Source organism: Drosophila yakuba, chromosome 2R (genome assembly GCF_016746365.2).
Source record: "Drosophila yakuba strain Tai18E2 chromosome 2R, Prin_Dyak_Tai18E2_2.1, whole genome shotgun sequence".
Taxonomy (NCBI): domain Eukaryota; kingdom Metazoa; phylum Arthropoda; class Insecta; order Diptera; family Drosophilidae; genus Drosophila; species Drosophila yakuba.
The window spans coordinates 6,501,367-6,518,693 of NC_052528.2; the positions used below are offsets into that span (position 1 = coordinate 6,501,367).

General features: G+C 38.5%; 6 protein-coding genes across 8 annotated transcripts in view; all 6 read right to left on the minus strand.

The window, feature by feature from the left end:
- Window positions 1-26: 26 nt before the first annotated feature.
- On the minus strand, window positions 27-1,392 carry LOC6529479 (putative gustatory receptor 36c). The gene is made up of 3 exons (XM_002090445.3): window positions 1,116-1,392; window positions 298-1,049; window positions 27-226 (listed from the first exon to the last, which is right to left on the minus strand). The coding sequence occupies exons 1-3, from the start codon at window positions 1,375-1,377 to the stop codon at window positions 74-76; spliced, it is 1,167 nt and encodes a 388-aa protein (XP_002090481.3). The 5' UTR covers window positions 1,378-1,392; the 3' UTR covers window positions 27-73.
- A 191-nt stretch (window positions 1,393-1,583) lies between these two features.
- Window positions 1,584-2,928, minus strand: LOC6529480 (putative gustatory receptor 36b). The gene is made up of 3 exons (XM_002090446.2): window positions 2,615-2,928; window positions 1,840-2,564; window positions 1,584-1,781 (listed from the first exon to the last, which is right to left on the minus strand). The coding sequence occupies exons 1-3, from the start codon at window positions 2,880-2,882 to the stop codon at window positions 1,629-1,631; spliced, it is 1,146 nt and encodes a 381-aa protein (XP_002090482.1). The 5' UTR covers window positions 2,883-2,928; the 3' UTR covers window positions 1,584-1,628.
- Window positions 2,929-3,926: 998 nt separating this feature from the next.
- LOC6529481 (uncharacterized protein CG31750) lies at window positions 3,927-5,074 on the minus strand. Its single transcript, XM_002090447.2, has 3 exons — window positions 4,742-5,074; window positions 4,173-4,481; window positions 3,927-4,115 (listed from the first exon to the last, which is right to left on the minus strand). Exons 1-3 carry the CDS (start codon window positions 5,072-5,074, stop codon window positions 3,927-3,929), a joined length of 831 nt encoding a protein of 276 aa, XP_002090483.2.
- Window positions 5,075-6,827: 1,753 nt separating this feature from the next.
- LOC26535364 lies at window positions 6,828-7,617 on the minus strand. Its single transcript, XM_015197412.2, has one exon. It carries the CDS (start codon window positions 7,313-7,315, stop codon window positions 6,941-6,943), a length of 375 nt encoding a protein of 124 aa, XP_015052898.1. The 5' UTR covers window positions 7,316-7,617; the 3' UTR covers window positions 6,828-6,940.
- Window positions 7,618-7,935: 318 nt separating this feature from the next.
- LOC26535710 lies at window positions 7,936-9,526 on the minus strand. Its single transcript, XM_039372191.2, has one exon. It carries the CDS (start codon window positions 9,524-9,526, stop codon window positions 9,152-9,154), a length of 375 nt encoding a protein of 124 aa, XP_039228125.1. The 3' UTR covers window positions 7,936-9,151.
- Window positions 9,527-9,839: 313 nt separating this feature from the next.
- The window catches only part of LOC6529482, a 34,576-nt gene continuing 27,088 nt past the window's right edge, over window positions 9,840-17,327 (minus strand). For all 3 annotated transcript variants that reach the window (XM_002090448.4, XM_039372189.2, XM_039372190.2), the window contains exons 5-7: window positions 10,914-11,176; window positions 10,730-10,853; window positions 9,840-10,661 (exon numbers count right to left, since the gene is read on the minus strand). In XM_002090448.4, the coding sequence (XP_002090484.2) occupies window positions 10,561-10,661; window positions 10,730-10,853; window positions 10,914-11,176 (488 nt within the window). In that variant the 3' untranslated portion in view covers window positions 9,840-10,560. The remainder of the gene's footprint in view (window positions 10,662-10,729; window positions 10,854-10,913; window positions 11,177-17,327) is intronic.

A 17,327-nucleotide genomic window follows, 5' to 3' on the forward strand; every position in this document is an offset into this window, starting at 1 on the left:
GTATTTTAAGAGACAAAACTAAAGTATTTAAAACAGTGACTAACATTGCTGCTTATTTAATGCTTGAATATTCTTAAAAATGTTCCATATCATACTCAATTAAAAGTATGGAATGCGTGAACAGGTTTCCGAACATAGACATCGTAGTGCTGCGAGTGACGCTATACAACTCAATAACCTTTATTTCTAAGGGATTTCGTATTAGCTGCAGGTTAAGGTTCTCAAACTGACGAAAAGACATAAATATTTTAAATATAAAAAGTACATATAGAATAGAATATATATGTATATACTTACGGCTTCTTCCAGGCGGACATCCAAACCAACAAATAGTGTCCGCTCCCCGAGTATTTGTATCACTTCCCGGTAGTCATCTTGGATGTGAAGCATAACACGTAAATTCAGCAAACCGTCAAGGTAGTAAAAAAAACACCATAGGAACGTCAGGATAACAGTACTCAGTGCCATGTTCATATTCTCATAGCCATGTTTGAAGATACTATATGCCATGTAACTGTTGCCCACCGAGGACAAGTAATAGCCCCCATATATCAAGGCCCCCTGAATGTCAAATGCTTTTTCCAATTGGTTTACAATCGTCTGCAGTTGGCTCTGCACTCTTGCTATATTCTCTAACTGATCTGCCAAGGAACAGCACCTGGTTATAAAAACTCCTTGATGTCGGCGGTTTAACTGCAGCTCCTTGGTGTCCTCAATCACCTGACGCAGTTCGGTGTTGAGTAGCTGAAACTGTGTCCGAACGAAGAGCATTATCATGTATTGCTGTACCAAAGCCATGTTGAGAATAACGGACATCCAGTACTGCAAGCCCAGTCCCAGGAAGAATTGCGAGTCTACGCGACCCATGGTATTCAAGACGATGGCCATTTGGAGGCCATCGGTCAGAGATCCAGAAATAAACTTGGTGAGAATGCCCCAGCGAGACATTCTCTTTACCTGCGGCCTGGCCATAAACATGCGGAGCACTTTTGCGGTCAAGATCATCATCTCGCTACGCTGGTACCATCTGTTAATCAGAGTGAAAAGGCCTACAAGTACAAACGAAATTAGTCATATAAATTATTCAAGGGCTACTTGATTCTAATTTTTGCTACCAGTAGCAATTTTAAGTCCGGTCATTATGATGACAACATATTCGTGCAGCATGTTTGCTTTGCTAAAGATCGCATACATTGCGTTCCCGGTCCAGTGATAAATGTATAAGATAAAAATACAAGAATCCGTCGCAAGAGGGTACAAAGTACTCAATTTCGATGTAAATACACGCCCTGTATTCCAGTCAAACTCAAACGTACTGAGACCGATGAACAGTCCATAGTAGTAAACCGCTCCCAACAAAAAACTTTCCACGTCCATTATTTTTACGTACTGAAAGTGTCCTCAACGTGGTTTGCCCTGGTGTGGAATCAATTTAACTCCAAGCGTAATATACTAATTTCGAAAGAGATCTGCTGATTAGATTGGACCAAGGTTGAACCGAACAGAGTAATTATACGATAAAGGTCATATAATGTGGATTCATTCTTTATATTCGCTAACAAGCATGATATTCTATACTAAGCGTTTAATTGTGATGTTACCTCAAAACGATTTGAGTGACTCTCCTTCTAAAAGTATTCCATGTCGAATTGAATTAGAAAAATCGAGTTCAATATAATAGAACCCAACATAGCCGCAATTGTGCCACGTGTGATAGGGAACATACCCATCACATTAATTTTTAACGGGTTTCGAACTATCTGCAACTGAAGACTTTCAAACTAAAAGGGAGTAAGTATACTTTTGAAAAGATTGATGAGATATTAAATTATAGCTTACGGATTCCTCCAAGCGGACGTCCAAGGTAGAAGCAAACACCGTTCGTTCCTCCAATAGACCCAAAAAATCCTTGTGATGTTTTAACACATAAAGCATATTGTTGCAATTGATCACGGCATCAAGATAAAATAAGGTAATCCAAATGCAGGCGATAATCGAGGTCTGAACTGATATTTTCAGATTATGGTGACCATACTTATATACGCTATAACACATATAGGATGTACCCACAACCGATATGTAGTATCCACTATAGGCCAGTTGGCGAACCATTGATTGTATTTTGCTCTGGACCTCACCTATAACTTCCAACTGATCAGATAGATAACAGCACCTCGTCATAAAAGCTCCATTCCGCTGCTGCAGGAAACTCAACCTCCTGCTTTCCTCGATCACCTTTCGCAGCTTTCCATTTATAATCCGATATTGTGCTCGAATTAATAGCATTACTAAAAAGTGCTGGGATATGGCTAAATTCATTATGAACGAAACGCACAATTTTACAACCAAGCCCATAATTTCTGCAGTTCCTTGGCGGTCCAATGCATCCACGGAGAGTGCCACTTGGAGGAGATCCATTGCAAAACTAAAAAAGGCTTTCAGTAGAATTCCCCAGCGAATCAAATTCTTCAAATGCGGATTGATCATATATAGACGAATGACGTCTTTCACTAGGCGCATCATTTGGTCACGCTGAAGCCATCTATTAAGCAACGTAATGAGACCTAAAAAATATATAATCAGCCTGAAGAATAGAAATTTTTTATAATTATACCCGCCGCGATCTTTAGGCCGGACATTATGATGATAACATATTCATGCAGCTTATTTGCGCTTTGAAAAATTATATTGGTATTACTATGAACGGTGAAATAATAAACAATTGTAATCGAAATAGGGGTGTTAACCATAAGAGCGTAAATAGTACATCGCCACGATGTAAATACGCGTCCTGTTCGGCAGTCGTACTCAAAGTTACTTAACCCTATCAAGTAGCAGTAAATGTGGACTGCCCTCAGTAACAAACCGACCCAATCGACCATTTCGAAATACTGATGAGAGTCCTAATGTTTGCAAGCAAGTTAATTAGCTAATGCCAATGAGAACAATAATCAGATATCGAGCTCAGATTTTATTTCTGATTGTATACCTTCACAAAAAAAAAAAGATAATGGAACAGACGTATAACAAAACAAGAGAGAACGATATAGTCGAGCTCCCCGACTATCTGATACCCGTTACTCAGCTATTCAGAATGCGAAGAAGGCTCTTCAAAAATAATAGTTTTTGGCGGCTTGTGGGCGTGGCAAAAAGTTTTCTGCAGATCGAAAGAAATGTGTGGGCGTAGTAGTTTTGGGCGCCTTGTGGGGCATGGCAACATGAATCGACAAGATGTATGCTTGATCTCAAATTTCTAGCTTTTATACTTCCTGAGATCTCGACCCATATCGATATGGCTATTGATCCTGATTAATATATACTTTATATATTTATATATTTTTATTTATATATACTTACATATACTTTGTATGGTCGGAAATGCTTCCTTCTGCCTGTTTTATACTTTTCAACGAATATAGTATACCGTTTTACTCTACGAGGTAACGGGTATAAAAAATAATCCCTTAAACTTATAAAGTTAAGTGCCCTAAAATGAAATCAGATATTGGTAAAGCTTGTTTCCCCTTTCAAAGTAAAGATGGAGATTGAATTGTTTGGAGATTTGCAAAACTAGCACCATACAAATAAAGTCGTTAATCGCGACGACACGACCTCTTTGCCCAATGAAGACCAATAAAGTGACCATTGTACGAGTAAAAAACTGTCTTTAATAATATACCGACCCAGTCAAATATTTCCGTTATCTGAAAGAAACCTCATTTTTGGTTTCACCCAAGGCAATTCATTTTTGTCTATGTTTTTAACTTATCTGACGTACATATGTAGTCAGGTATTACTCCTCATAACCTGTGTGTGTTTAGGAAAAAGACTTCCACAAAATGGAGTGTTAATAAGGTTTCATATCACATTGTCTAAGTAAGTCTAAGGTGTGTTTAATTTCGGTTTTATTTTTATTTTGAAAGCCATCAAGTCATGGTATCTAAGAAGTGGTAGGAACGAATGTTCACGGATAATCTATACTGCACACAGCCCAAGGCGTTTAGCAGTGCGCAAAAGAAGAAGTCAAGTACAAACGAGCATCCGAATTCCTGATTAACGCTCATAATCTGATTCCTGATCGGCTGGGCCCACAGCTGCAGATCGAAGCAGGCTTGCTATTGTGGAAAGAACATTTGTTATGAAGGGAGGAAGACAGTTTTTTGCACACCCACCAGATTATTTACATCCCAGACGAAGTTCTGATCCAGCTGATCCTGATTTTTTAAGCTAATAACCAGGAGGTGCAATCTAAAAAAGCACTGCTGTAGTGCCAATCGATCGTTGCAAAGACCGAGAAATACAATACGTAAGAGGGAAGCCTGGCCGGCGGTAACGGGTATTCCATATTTCCAATTACAATCGCCTCCGTCGGCAAAGTTATCCAACAGGAAGCAGGATATGGCATAGGACCAATTGGACACTAGCATTAAAATGTCGGAGAAAATAACACTTGTTAATGGCAGCCACAGATGCTGGATATCCTGGTGAATAATGCAAATTCTTGAATATAGATTAAACAATTCAAGAAACTGCAAGCGCTGCTTTTTGGAAGGGTTCCATTCCTGTGCGTAAATCTGAAGTTAAAAGAAGGTATTTGTCAACGGGATGGTACAATAAAGTCATAATGTTAGATCTACTGCAGTGCTGCAGGACATATTTCCTTAAACAGGACATTTTATTGTATATTTTGAATTTCTGAATTACAGGATATATTTAATATCTACTTAAAGTCATATCCCACCTTTAAGAACCTATTAAAAGCTGCGATCCAGGACAGTAAGAGCAACTCGTAGACCACATACGTGTTGAAGAAAAGCTCCAGGATTAAATTGTATAGGGAGAAGATGTGTAGTCTAACTTGACTAAACCAAACCATCTGCAGCAGAGTCAGGTCTAACTGAACTATGTACAGAATCAGCAAAGAGGTACCTTCCAAGTAGAGCGGTCCAAACATGCCATCTATCTGCGTTGTTACGTGGATCACGTTGTTCACTAGTTCCACAAATTGTCGATTCCAGGACAGGCTACTCAGCCAGTAAAACAGCCGAAAGACATTCCAAATTGTGAGATGCATAATGATAGCAGACATCATTGTATCGAAGAACCTTGGGGAAGGGAAAAGTAAGCCTGCATTTCTCCATGGAATGAATGGGGCTACGGCAAGCAATAAATATGGGATGCCAAATTGGTTAAGAGAGCATAAAATAATCTTTAGGCATAGGGCAATTCTTTTTGTCCAGATGTTGCGCGGCTGAATAATCATTTTCCGCATTTTTAAATCGTATTTAATTTGACCAACAACGCAACCGCGATATATAATATATGATATCCATGATATGCTGACAACAGACCATTTGAGCAGTCGCGAATGCCATTTTTTATTGGAGGTACGGACCAATGGCTTGACCATAATCTACTAGTTCTCTATTTGTTTGCGAAGACTTACTTTCCCATAGATAATGGAATGGCATTAATGGCCAAGTCATTTACGCTAACTGTTATTCGACCTTTAATGAAAAACCGATTATTAATAGTCTATGAAGTTAGTTATGGGTTAATTATGTGTCAATGGCACCTTCTGCTTAATGTTATGATCCCAGACGCAATTGTATCTAATAGAATGAATGTTAAGGTGTTCCTAAGCAACCCATTCAAAGAAATTGAAAAATGTCTACGGTGACAAATAAAAGAAATGTTTTCCACTATCAGCAAACGGTGGTATTTTTTTTAGCATATCAAACCCACCATTACAGCACCCCCAAAAAGAGCCTTTTTAGCTTAGGCGTCATAAATCAAGAGTAGTGGCAATTAAGCCTCACACCTTCATATGCACACTCACCCAATGAATCATGGTATCATGTATTGGTATTGGTAGGCGGAAAAGGGTTAGCAAAGGGCGTAAATGCAGTTCGTGTTGCGTTTCCCTTAGTTATTCATGGTCAATAAGCGTGGCTCGTGAGGGAGTGAAGTAACAAACACTAGTTGAAATGGTAATTACTTTAGACAATGTGTTTATGCTGCATTTTCACGTGGTTTCAACTAATTTTGTTTAAGAGAGGTGGGTTCATGCGGTCAATTGTTAATTTATGCATTCAGTCCGACCCCCCGTTATTGCGAATTATCTATGCGGTCGTAATTTAGATGATCATTTTAAGCTTGTTTAGACCCAAACGCTCGAAAATTTAACTTTCGATTCTGAACAGCAATAACTTTGTAATTGTTATAATTTCCCTACTGTACAATAATATTATTGATATTTGAGCACAGTTTTTGATGTCGGCAATGTAGTAACATAGAGTACCTACCTGCAATAATCAGCCGCCAAATTATTTTATAATTTAAGAAGCATTTGTATGAAAATAATGCTCTGCCCCAATTACAGTTGCCGCGTAAGCATGTGCGTGGCACTTTTATCAAATTTACGCTTATTGCATTTTAATTAATTATAAACAGGTAATTATGGTAAACAGACTGGGCCACCGCCGACCCATAAAACGGGGCTTACAAACATTACCAATTTACGAGCCAAGTGCTTGGCAGTTTCGCCAAAGTGCCGTCCTGGGACGGGCAAAGCGTATATAAAATTAATTTAAAACACGCCACAATCCGTTCGCAAATCCCCTCTCTGCAATGCCATTTCCATGGATATCCATTGGCTTGCTGCAATGTTTAATGATTGTAGTTGTTAAATACCTAAATGTCTCACCCAAAAATTGTACAGCCACGCCCACAACGGTGATAATAGGCGTACAACCCAGTCTTTAGGGGATGAAGAGATGTAAGCAGGTGTAGGAAATATGGCCCAAAGATCGTAAATTGGGCTGCGATGAGGGTACTTAAAGATATACAACTTTATTTCAATATTTGAGACGGACATATTTACAAAAAAGGGTTTCGCAAGTTTTTGAATATAACATATAAGCTGTAACTCGAAACGAATTTAGAAACAGAAAAATAATTCCGATGGGCGCACACTGCCATATTCGCCATTGGTCGTCTTGGGGTACTTATATCCTTTCAAGTGGGTCATGGATTCATTTATGTACCGATTTTCAGGCCCTGCCGTCGACTTGGACTTGAAAGTGTAGTCTGCGCGAAGACGGTTTCTCCAGGCGTAGTATCCATATTGTTTATCTCCGTATTTTTCCCTGCACTCGGCGTAAATGGACGCGTATCGAGAGTAGTTCTCCCTTTGCGCATCTGCAAACCAAGCGCTATTTTTTTCCCAGTTAATGCGAGTCTTATCAATCTGACTGGCGACGACTCGGCAGTGTTTTAGCTGATCCACAAATATCACCTCTCCGTACTCCTTCATTACGGATTAGGAAAAAGCAACTTAGATATAAGAGTATTAAGAAACCGTTGAAATTATAAACTTTGATGTTTTTAGTAAGACTTTTTAGAAGTACATTTTATATTCTAGCTTTTGGAAAATATTAAAATACCAATCAGACATTCACAAAAAGGCCTGTTTTGATTTCGGAGGTAGAACTCTAGTATTCACCAATTTTTTTTCATGCTTTCTGATTTCCGTCTTAAATATAATATCTAAAATATTACAAAAATATGCCTATAAAAACAAACAAACAAACAACAAATTTATTAAGTATGTAAAGAGATCTAGAAAATCAACATATATGCAAATTTAAAAAAATATTATATTATAAAAACAAACAAACAAACAACAAATTTATTAAGTATGTAAAGAGATCTAGGAAATCAACATATATGCAAATTTAAAAAAATATTATTTGAAATATAATAAAGGCTTTCATAATTATTTTTAGATGAATATTATGCGTTAAGATAAGGTTTATTTTATATCAAAGTCGCCATAGGAATGCACATTAGAGTAGAATGTGATAAAAGCAGATAAAGATAAAATGCTTGGCAGAAACGGAAATGCGATCTCCATTATTAAAAAAAGACGCAGCATTTTGCCTGCTTTTTTTGACTTAATTTATTTTTCATTTTCATGTTCAGTTTTACAAACTATCTTGTTTTTACTTTCTTTGTCAAACATTCTATTTTCCAATACTTACAAATAAATGGTAAACTAAAGTATTAACAAAGTTCAAAATGAAGGAAGGTTAGTTCTTGACTTAGCTAAAACCGACATAGAATTTATTTTTTGCGCCCTTCTGGGCTTGGTTTAGTTATGTTTTAATTTTGAATTTACAACACGCACAAGATTTGCTTAGATTTAGACGTAGATTAGCTTACAGAGTTGCCGAGGATTTATTTCGCTTAGATCCTAAGTAAATTTGAGTTCAAACGTCGCTGGCTATGTACAAGAAACATTCATTTTGGCTAAGTTGTAGGGGGTCTACGCCCCTTTACAGTCGATCAATGCCAAGCTGAGATGTCCGAGATAAATTTTGGCCCAGACCAGCAGCTGTTTGTGGGCCATTTGTAACCATCGCCTCGGTGCCTTTGGCCCACAATCGAACGGCTTTGTATGCAAATGAGCCATTGAATTGCATTTCTCACGCCCAGGTGAGTCCGGCAGACATGCGATGTACCTAACCATATGGAAACCCTAGTCATCGCATGAGTCATGAACTGCTTTTGGCCTTTTGTTTGCTGCTTGGTTACTCTGTTTGGACTTGAATGCATTCGATTGCGGTTTGTTGCGCGTTTTCGCATTTTGCATGTCTCCGACCATTTCCACCTTTTTTGTTTCCTCATAAACTGCTCTGTATCGGACTTTGGGGAACTCTGACTCAGTTTGAGCCGCATTAGCATAAGGCAAAGGATTTGTATCATGCATGTGGTTAATTTCTCAAGGGGGATCTTTAATGTTAATCTTTTGAAAGAATGACTAGCCTTAATTGGTTTTTTTTAAACCTTTTTTCCAAACTTTTAAAGATGTCATACACGTGTATTTTCTTTTTATTAATGCTTTATAAGTGGCTACTATAAAGAATGGATTCTCCATCCTAAAAAGTGAGCAACGGCTCCTTGAAATTGAAATTTGAACCAATTCGAAATACAGCTGAATACGTTTAAATAAACGATGTTTTATTTTTTCTTTTCTATTCATGGTCAATACACCTTACCGCCATATGGTAAGGTATGTATGTATATGTTTATTTATGCTACTGTTCTATTATAGTTTTTGTAAATTTTACAATTTTATGCGTTTAGATTCCTAAAGCCATTGAAGTAGTTGCATTGGCCGAACACTTCCGTATTCCCCGTTTGAAGTTGGTGACACCCTATAATCCTTTAAATGATCCATGGGTCTATGAGACCTTCTTCTTTCCCGACGTCTATATGATTTGGTATTAACCCTGTGTTCTTCCTTCAAGCGATTTCTATTTGCATAGAACTCGAAGTGGTCGTTGCCGTACTTTTCAAGGCTCTCCTTGTAAATTTCAGAACACCTTGCTTCCAAATACCTTTGGGCAGCCGGAAACCAAGAGCACCGCTCCTCCCAATGGCGCCGTGTCTCCTTGATTTGGTTGCCCACAGATCTGTGGTGCAAAAGCTGTTCTGTGAATATCACCTGGTCATAAACCTTCATTATATTGCAAAATATTGGAATGTGTACGTTCAGTGTATGTGTACGAAACAGTGTGTGCAACGATAACAGTCATCAAAAATGATTAAAAACAACCAGGCTTAGTTTTCTTTCCTACAACATTTGCATAAGTAATTCGAATTTTGAAATGGCCTTTCGACATTTCTCAGCTCGGCACTGATTTAACTGGTTACATTCAGTTACATAAACGCTCATTTTAGGACTTCTGCCAAACTTTAAAGTTTTTAACTTGTGCAATCCTTGGCTTCTTGTCTGGCTATTTACAGCTTTTTGATAAAAATACTTCTCCATAATCTTTCTCTTTGAGGAAATTTTGGAATGCAAATGCACGTTTTCCTTAGTCTAAGCTTAAATTACTTTCTGGCTGATATTACTTCTTTTTTATTAGTTTAAATCTATAAAGTTTAGAGGGTTTGCTTTACAATTTTCTTACACTTGCTTAAAATCGTATGTTAATGAAAAATTGTGTTGGGTTAAGTTGTAGACTTGTCTTGGTATGTAGGTCAAGGTGCGAATATGTTTTTTACAATCGAAATGTATTGTTGCTTTTGATATGTCCAAAATGGATGATATATTTGAAAGGATTTTCAGAATTAATCAAATATGTTGTATGCAAATAATTTTCTACACGGTTTTACTTTCTATCGCTTTCAAAATGAAGAAAATATCACATAAGATCAACGAACGATTTGCCTAAACAACAATTTCTTAGAGCTACATACAATTGCCTAATATTAAGAATATTTATTTACAATTTCTTAGCCTCTGCTTAAATGCTCGCGTTAAGTAGTTACCATTTCATATTCTAGTGAAATATCTGGCTCTTAATTAAGTAATATATCCCCTTTTTTCATGCACACATACATCGATTGAATTTTGAGTTAAACCAAAGGTTATGATATAAATAAATCCTTTGGCTTCGGTCTTAAAGTTTTTGGCGTAGGATATGTCTGCTTTTACGAACGGCTCTGCTAGTTAATGGGCTTCAGTTTTAGCGCTCCTTAATGTTGAAAGAGTTAACTATTTCTGGGCCAGTTCCAATTTTGAAACAACAGCAGCAGGATAACAGGTGGCAGTAATAAAATCAGACTTGATGTCAGTGATGAACCGGCGGCAGCTGAAAATATAAAACATTAACGTGGCGTTCCTCAAAATGCAACTAATATTTAATATTTGGGGATATACCAATCGTGCTGGACTTGGCAGCTACCGTCTCCCGGGACTCCAATGCCGGAGCCCGATGCTGGCGATCGCTTTCCACACTCTCCTCGTTGCTCTGCAGATACAGTGAGCTGATCTTGGCCACGCACTTCGGGAAAATGTGTTACGATTAATGCTATATACTCATCCAAATCGTATTCCAACTTACCTTCAGCTTCATGTCGCCGTTCTTGAAGTGGAAAGTCCGCACCCGGAACTCCAGACCCAAGCGCGCCATCTCCAACCCATCTCGATTCACCACCACCTTGTCGTACTGCCGAAGGTGCGCCTTCTGCACCGGTTCCCCATTAATAAGCCAGCTAAGGTGACAGACGGGCTTGGACGGCGACGAGGTGCAGTTAACCCGGACGATGTCTCCAATTTGGTAGCGCGGCTGGCCACCAGTTATTTTCGGTCCGTGGTTGGGAGTCACTGAAATGAAAGAATTATTCACTACTTGGTACACAAAATCTGAAATTTTTTTTTCGTAAATTGGTTTGGCATATATTGTTTTGGTTTGATTCTTTAACAGTAATGCACTACTTTCAGTTGTAACCAGACTGTATTTACTAAATCAAGCTGGTGTTCTTTGAATTTCTTCTGCAATTGCACCTTAAATTGTGCTTGGCCGACACTTATTACTGTTTTGGCTTGGCTAAAAGTTGTTGTACTTCAATTAAGTTCTCCGAATTTATTCCATTTCTCCTATCACAGAAAACTCATATAGCGTTACCTCAATCCTCCAGGCATCCCCTCATTTGTAGTCCCGCTTGAGCTCAGTTATTCAATTTTAATGAGCCGGGGAAATTGAATAACTCCTAGACAAGAACTAGCTGGCCATTTCTGGCCACGTTCTACACTTCTCCGTCCACATCCTCCCACCCTTCCGGCTGTTTTATTATTTTATATGCAGCATCGCTTATTTGCCCCACTGCCCCAAAAGTAAAATCAGGGAGTATGAAGGGGAGTGTACTTTCCTCATGGAGGCTGGCAAGGCATTTCCAAGATTTATGTGCAGATTTTCGCCAGGCGAGTGCGAGTAGAAGTGAAATTGGGAGAAAGAAGATACCCGTAACACAGCTGAATAAGAGAAAAAACTTTCGTTTTGGGCTTACGAAATGCTTATTCAAAGTTCATTTGGCCAAGTGTGTCCTGCAATTTTCATACATATGTGTGGGTGATTTTGTTTCTGACCATGTAAGTGTTTTTGTGGGTGAAAGTATTTGAAAATTCCATGGGTTTGGGGCAGGGCGTCTGTCCATCACCTATTAAGAACGTTTTCGAGCATAGTTCCCAGGCATGCCAAAAATACAAGAAATCATTACCGAAATTAAAGCGGAAAGAATTTAAGATTAGAAAAACAATTTTAAGTTCAGACTGCTCTACGCCATCATTACAGTCAAAAGCAATTTGATAAATTAAATCTAAATCTTTCTGAATACCTTTAGGTTTGTACAAAACTATTACATCAACCATATCCATTGTCTTTTACAACTCTCTCCGTCCGTTTTATCCTTTTTCACATAACGTGTACAGAAATGAAAACCAAGTCAAGTAGGAATAGGCCTAGAATCAGGGCTCCTCCATAGGCAATGCCCATGTCCCGTAAAGCTGCAAACCACCTCCTCATCTAACTCGAGTGTTTTCTGTATTCATTAAAAATATTCCTTCTTGCAAAAGAAAGAAAAATGGGAGGGGGATTTATCTTCTTATAACATTGCGGCTTCACAGTGTATTCACGTGGGAATGTAACTCGTAAAAGAAAATGAATTTTAAAAGGTTTTCAAAAATGCCATAAATCCGCCCTTGCTTAAAAGATAAATAATAAATGGCCAACCAACTTAATAAGCTATAATAGCCAATTTTAGACATAACTCAATTAAATACTTGAGGTAATTTTTACTTTCAATTAGATTATATTATTCTTCTAAGTGTATGCGTCCTGGTCAGGTTGCCCTTTTTCGGGATTGCATTTCTCTTTCCCGTTTGCTTATTTGTAATTTATAAAGTGAAGTTTGCTTTGCTTTGGCCCTGCTCTCTCCCATGTAAACTTAATTTTCTCCAAGCAACTGACTTTTTGAAGAAGGATGGTAAAAGGGGTAAAAGTTGGTATGGGAAGCACGGAAAAGACCTATAACGGCCAGCTTTGCTGCAATCTGAAAATTCAGCTTGGAGAAATGCATTTTTGATAAACGCATTTGGACAGATTGAAAATATTATTTCATGGTTCCACTTTGTTGCCATTCTATATTTCACTCTTTTATAAAACACATTACTTTTGTTTTTAATCCATGAGAAATGAAGAAAAACCTTTGAATAGTTAGTAAAAAACAACGTAATAATCAGTTGAATTTAAAACAAGAGAGAACGCTATAGTCGAGTTCCCCGACTATCTGATACCCGTTACACAGATAGTGAAAGTGCGAGGCAAAAAGTTTTTTGGCAAATCGATAGAAATTCACAAGACCAATACAAAAATGAAAAAATATTAAAACATTTTTCAAAAGTGTGGGCGTGGCAGTTTTGGCGGTTTGTGGGCGTTAGAGTGGGCGTGGCAGCATGACAAACTTGCGCTGCGTCTATGTCCCTGGAGTCTGTATGCTTAATCTCAACTTTCTAGCTTTTGTAGTTCCTGAGATCTCGACGTTCATACGGACAGACAGCCGGACGGACAGACGGACATGGCCAAATCGACTCGGCTAATGATCCTGATCAAGAATGTATATACTTTATATGTTCGGAAACGCTTCCTTCTGCCTGTTACATACTTTTCAACGAATCTTGTCTACCCATTTACTCTACGAGTAACGGGTATAATTAAGCAGCCAGCCCAAAACAGTCGTAGAATTCTTTAAAGAAAATGCGAAGTTAAATTAATTGATGACTGAATAAATCCTACGTTATCTTTGCCAGATATTTATTACCCCGAATATATACCGTAACTTTTAGCTTTGCTAGCTTTAAGCCTCATCTCACCTTCTTGTATTGGGGTTGTGTTTGGTAATTGTTTATATATATTATGTGAGTATTTTTTAAGTCAACGCCGTATTGTCGCACTTAAATTTTATATTGCGGCATAAATCTATGGAGACAAAACGGTAGAAAGAGGGGGGTTCCTTGAAAAAAAGGACACGTTTGTCTGTATGAGTTGGCAATTTATTTTGGCCAGACTTAGCACGCAACGATAAAGGACACACAAAAGGAGGAGGGCAAACTGGGGGCAATCGAGCCAGATGAGGAGAAATGTGTGCAGATGGGGAGGAAAACCCTCAGGTCACAGGACCTGCAATAAGCCGAAAACTAAAAGCTAAAAGGGAAATGGCCGAATGTCGAATAGCCACATGCTTGAAGTATATTTTCGGTATTTTCCTATGACTAAGCAGTTTCTGTTGCCGCAAACGGAGAGTGGTTGAAAAAAATAGTGCGGGGGACACCTTTTGTGCATTGGTTGGTAAAAAACAAGAAAAGAAGTGTCTGAAGCACTTTCCCAGCAGCAACAACGAAAACCTAGAAAAGGGATTCGGAAGATTTGGAAAGTACATTGTAAATACCCTTCTATGTGTTATTAAAATAATTAATGGTGCCTACAAAAATTATAGACAATGATTAACAAAAGGCAAGCGATTAATGCAAACGTACAATAAAATAGTTCCTTTTTCGTATTTGAATCGTTGCTTATATAATATTACTTGCTGTAGAAGAGTAGACATACACAAAGCAACCAGAGCAACTACAGTGAGCACTGTAAGTGGGCGTCTATCTAGGTTGTTTTGCATGACTTTCCTGCTTAGTTGGGGGTCTCCTTTTAATACGATGCGGTATATTTTTTGCTACCAGCCAACCGACCACCTAATACCGCCCCCCTTTTCGCTCGAAGCGCACTTGGCAGCTTCTTCTGAGCAGGTGATAAGCCAGGTCAGGTGGTTGGGATTTTGGCAATGAGGGTGGTGAGGACGAGGGGGCGTACAGTAGCACCCCTCTAGGCATTCACCTGCTCCAAAGGACCCATCGCTGAGGGGTGTGTGTTAGTGTAGAGGTGCGGATTATGCATATGTTGAGCATTTCGCTTAAGTGTTTTTTTCTGTCTTCTTTGGAGCTTGTTCTAAAACCTAAATTTTTGATATTTCTGTGGGCTTATCTCTATCTCGAAAATTTTAATATAAATTTTCTGAAATGATTTACACTCCATTATATTAAATGAATTCAACGGAATTGCAGGCGACAGCGGTCTTGTATAAAAAAATATGTTAATACGTGGAAAAAATTATGTAAATAGGTTATTCCGATGTACAGGCTCTCTCGGCTCAAATATAAATGGGTTTTCCGTTCTATCACTTTCTTTTAACTTTATTTACTTTCTGTAGTATTTGATAAATTCATTGATCCATTCCCATGTGACGACACTTAAATGTGTAATGCTTAAGTTGAAATTATAAAAATCAGAAGTCATTATTTTTCCAATGCGTGTCATTGTTAGACACGAACAACAAAATGAACGAAAGATAAGTGTCCGATTTAAAGGGAAAACCATACTGAACTCCATTCGGAACCTGACTTTTTCGTGCCACTTGCCCATCCGTTTCATTTCCCGTCTCCCAACCACTTTACGCCCCGTTTCATTCCGCCCATTCCCATTCCCTCCGAGCTCCCTCCGTTTTACTCCAGTGACATTCCTCGTTTGTTATCTTTAATTTTGCATATGGCAACGATTTTTAATGCACGATACGAGTCCTTTCCCTCTTCCGTTGGATCCTTCGGTTCAGTTGCGGCATGTTTGAGTTAAGACAACATTACAGTTACCGTTATTTCCGCGGCTCTTCCGTATCCTCATCTGCATCGGACTCTCCGATTCCACGGTATGTGTGTTTATACACTGGAAAAGATTTTGTCGAAGTTGCGAACCAAACGCGCTGCCCTTATTTTTATTACACATAGAAGCCAACCCTTTTCAGCCTTTAATTTATACTTTTCCTAAAAAATTTTTTTTTTTTCAAAATAAGTATTGAGCAAGCAAATTATTATTATTTTATCACCAGCTAAAATAGGGATAAAATTTTGGTTAAGTGCATTTGTTGCGTATCTCGCGTTGTTTTATAATTAATGAGCACGCAAGGCTCTCAACGCTGGGCAGATGTCCTGCTCTCTTCGCCCGATGTCCTGGGTGTCTCTCCGGGTCCTCATCCTGTTTCTGAATTTATAGTTAAGTGCACTTTAAAGGACAAACACACATATAACTCACTTTACCCGCTGAGTTTCTTCGCTTCTTGGTCTTCTCCCTTTTTTCAGAGACCCCCTCCTCTCGGACACACTCATGCACAGACATTCACATAATGTGATCGCTTATCGATTTTACAATATAAAAAAGCAATTGCCTGCATAAAGGTCCTGGAACAAGACCCCTTACTTACAATCGCAGCAACCTCCCACTGGCAAGCAAAGTTAAATGTGATTTTTATGAGCTATGAGCGAACTTTGGTAATATTTATTATTGGTCCTTGGCCTGGTCACCCTAATGAGCTGTAAATTATCCAAAGGAGGCCAAAGGCAAGGAGCTCATTAAAGCCTAGGGCACACACAGTTTCTAAAAGTTACCGCCCAATTAAATGTCCTAATTTATCAGTTCTATTTCAGTGAAATTATTTTCGTTAGGTGTCTAAGTAACACGAGTTTTAATATTGAAAATTGAACACTTAACCGCGGAAACCCGAGCTTTAAATATCATTCTTTATTTTAATTTCTTCCGCTGAAACTTTACGATCGCCAAATTAGCGAGGTTAACTCCCTTTGGGAAAAATCGGCTTTCACTAGAGCATTTTTCATGGCACACTTGCATTAGCTGAACGAAAATCCCTCGCCGCATACTCTTGCTCCTACTTGCCGGAATTTCCTTTCTCCGATGATGCTGACACAGTTCTTGATGATGAGACTACATCCCACTCAACCAGACTCTCTTATGCTTACCACCACCTAATTCTTTGTGCTTCCTTATTTTGCTTCGATTTGCAACGCCCACAGTTCGCTTTTAGAACAGAAATCGACTGGTTAAATAAAATTCATATCTAGTACCCAAAAAAAGTGTATATTTATATACTTATTGTATATATATTTATATATTTCTTGTATATATATTTATTATTTGGATTGCATTTGTTAGCCTTGCTAAATTATTTCACTTGATATTTAACGTATTCAAGATTTTCGAGTACCTAGTGACCACTGTATCCTTCTAGATTTGTGCATCCCACTTTCTTTGTGCCCTATATTTTTTATGTCTTGCTTCTATATCTTCGGTTCGAATATCGTTCAATTTGGCTGCCCAGACACATTGTTTAATATGCAAAGCCATTTCCCATTTCCCCGGCATTCCAATGCGTCTTCTGAAAAAAGGAGGAAATGGGCAGATGTAAGGGGATTTCGAGAGTGAGCTAAGGGAATAGCCCAAAGGAAAATCAGCATGAAGTGTGCTTAGTGAGTGGGCAGGGGCGGGGGCGTGGCCGCCTTTCTTGGCGATGTCCTGCTCCTTTCTGCCATAAGTTAATGCAGGTTCCTGCCCCGAGGACAGCGGCTTCCATTGATGATTTCG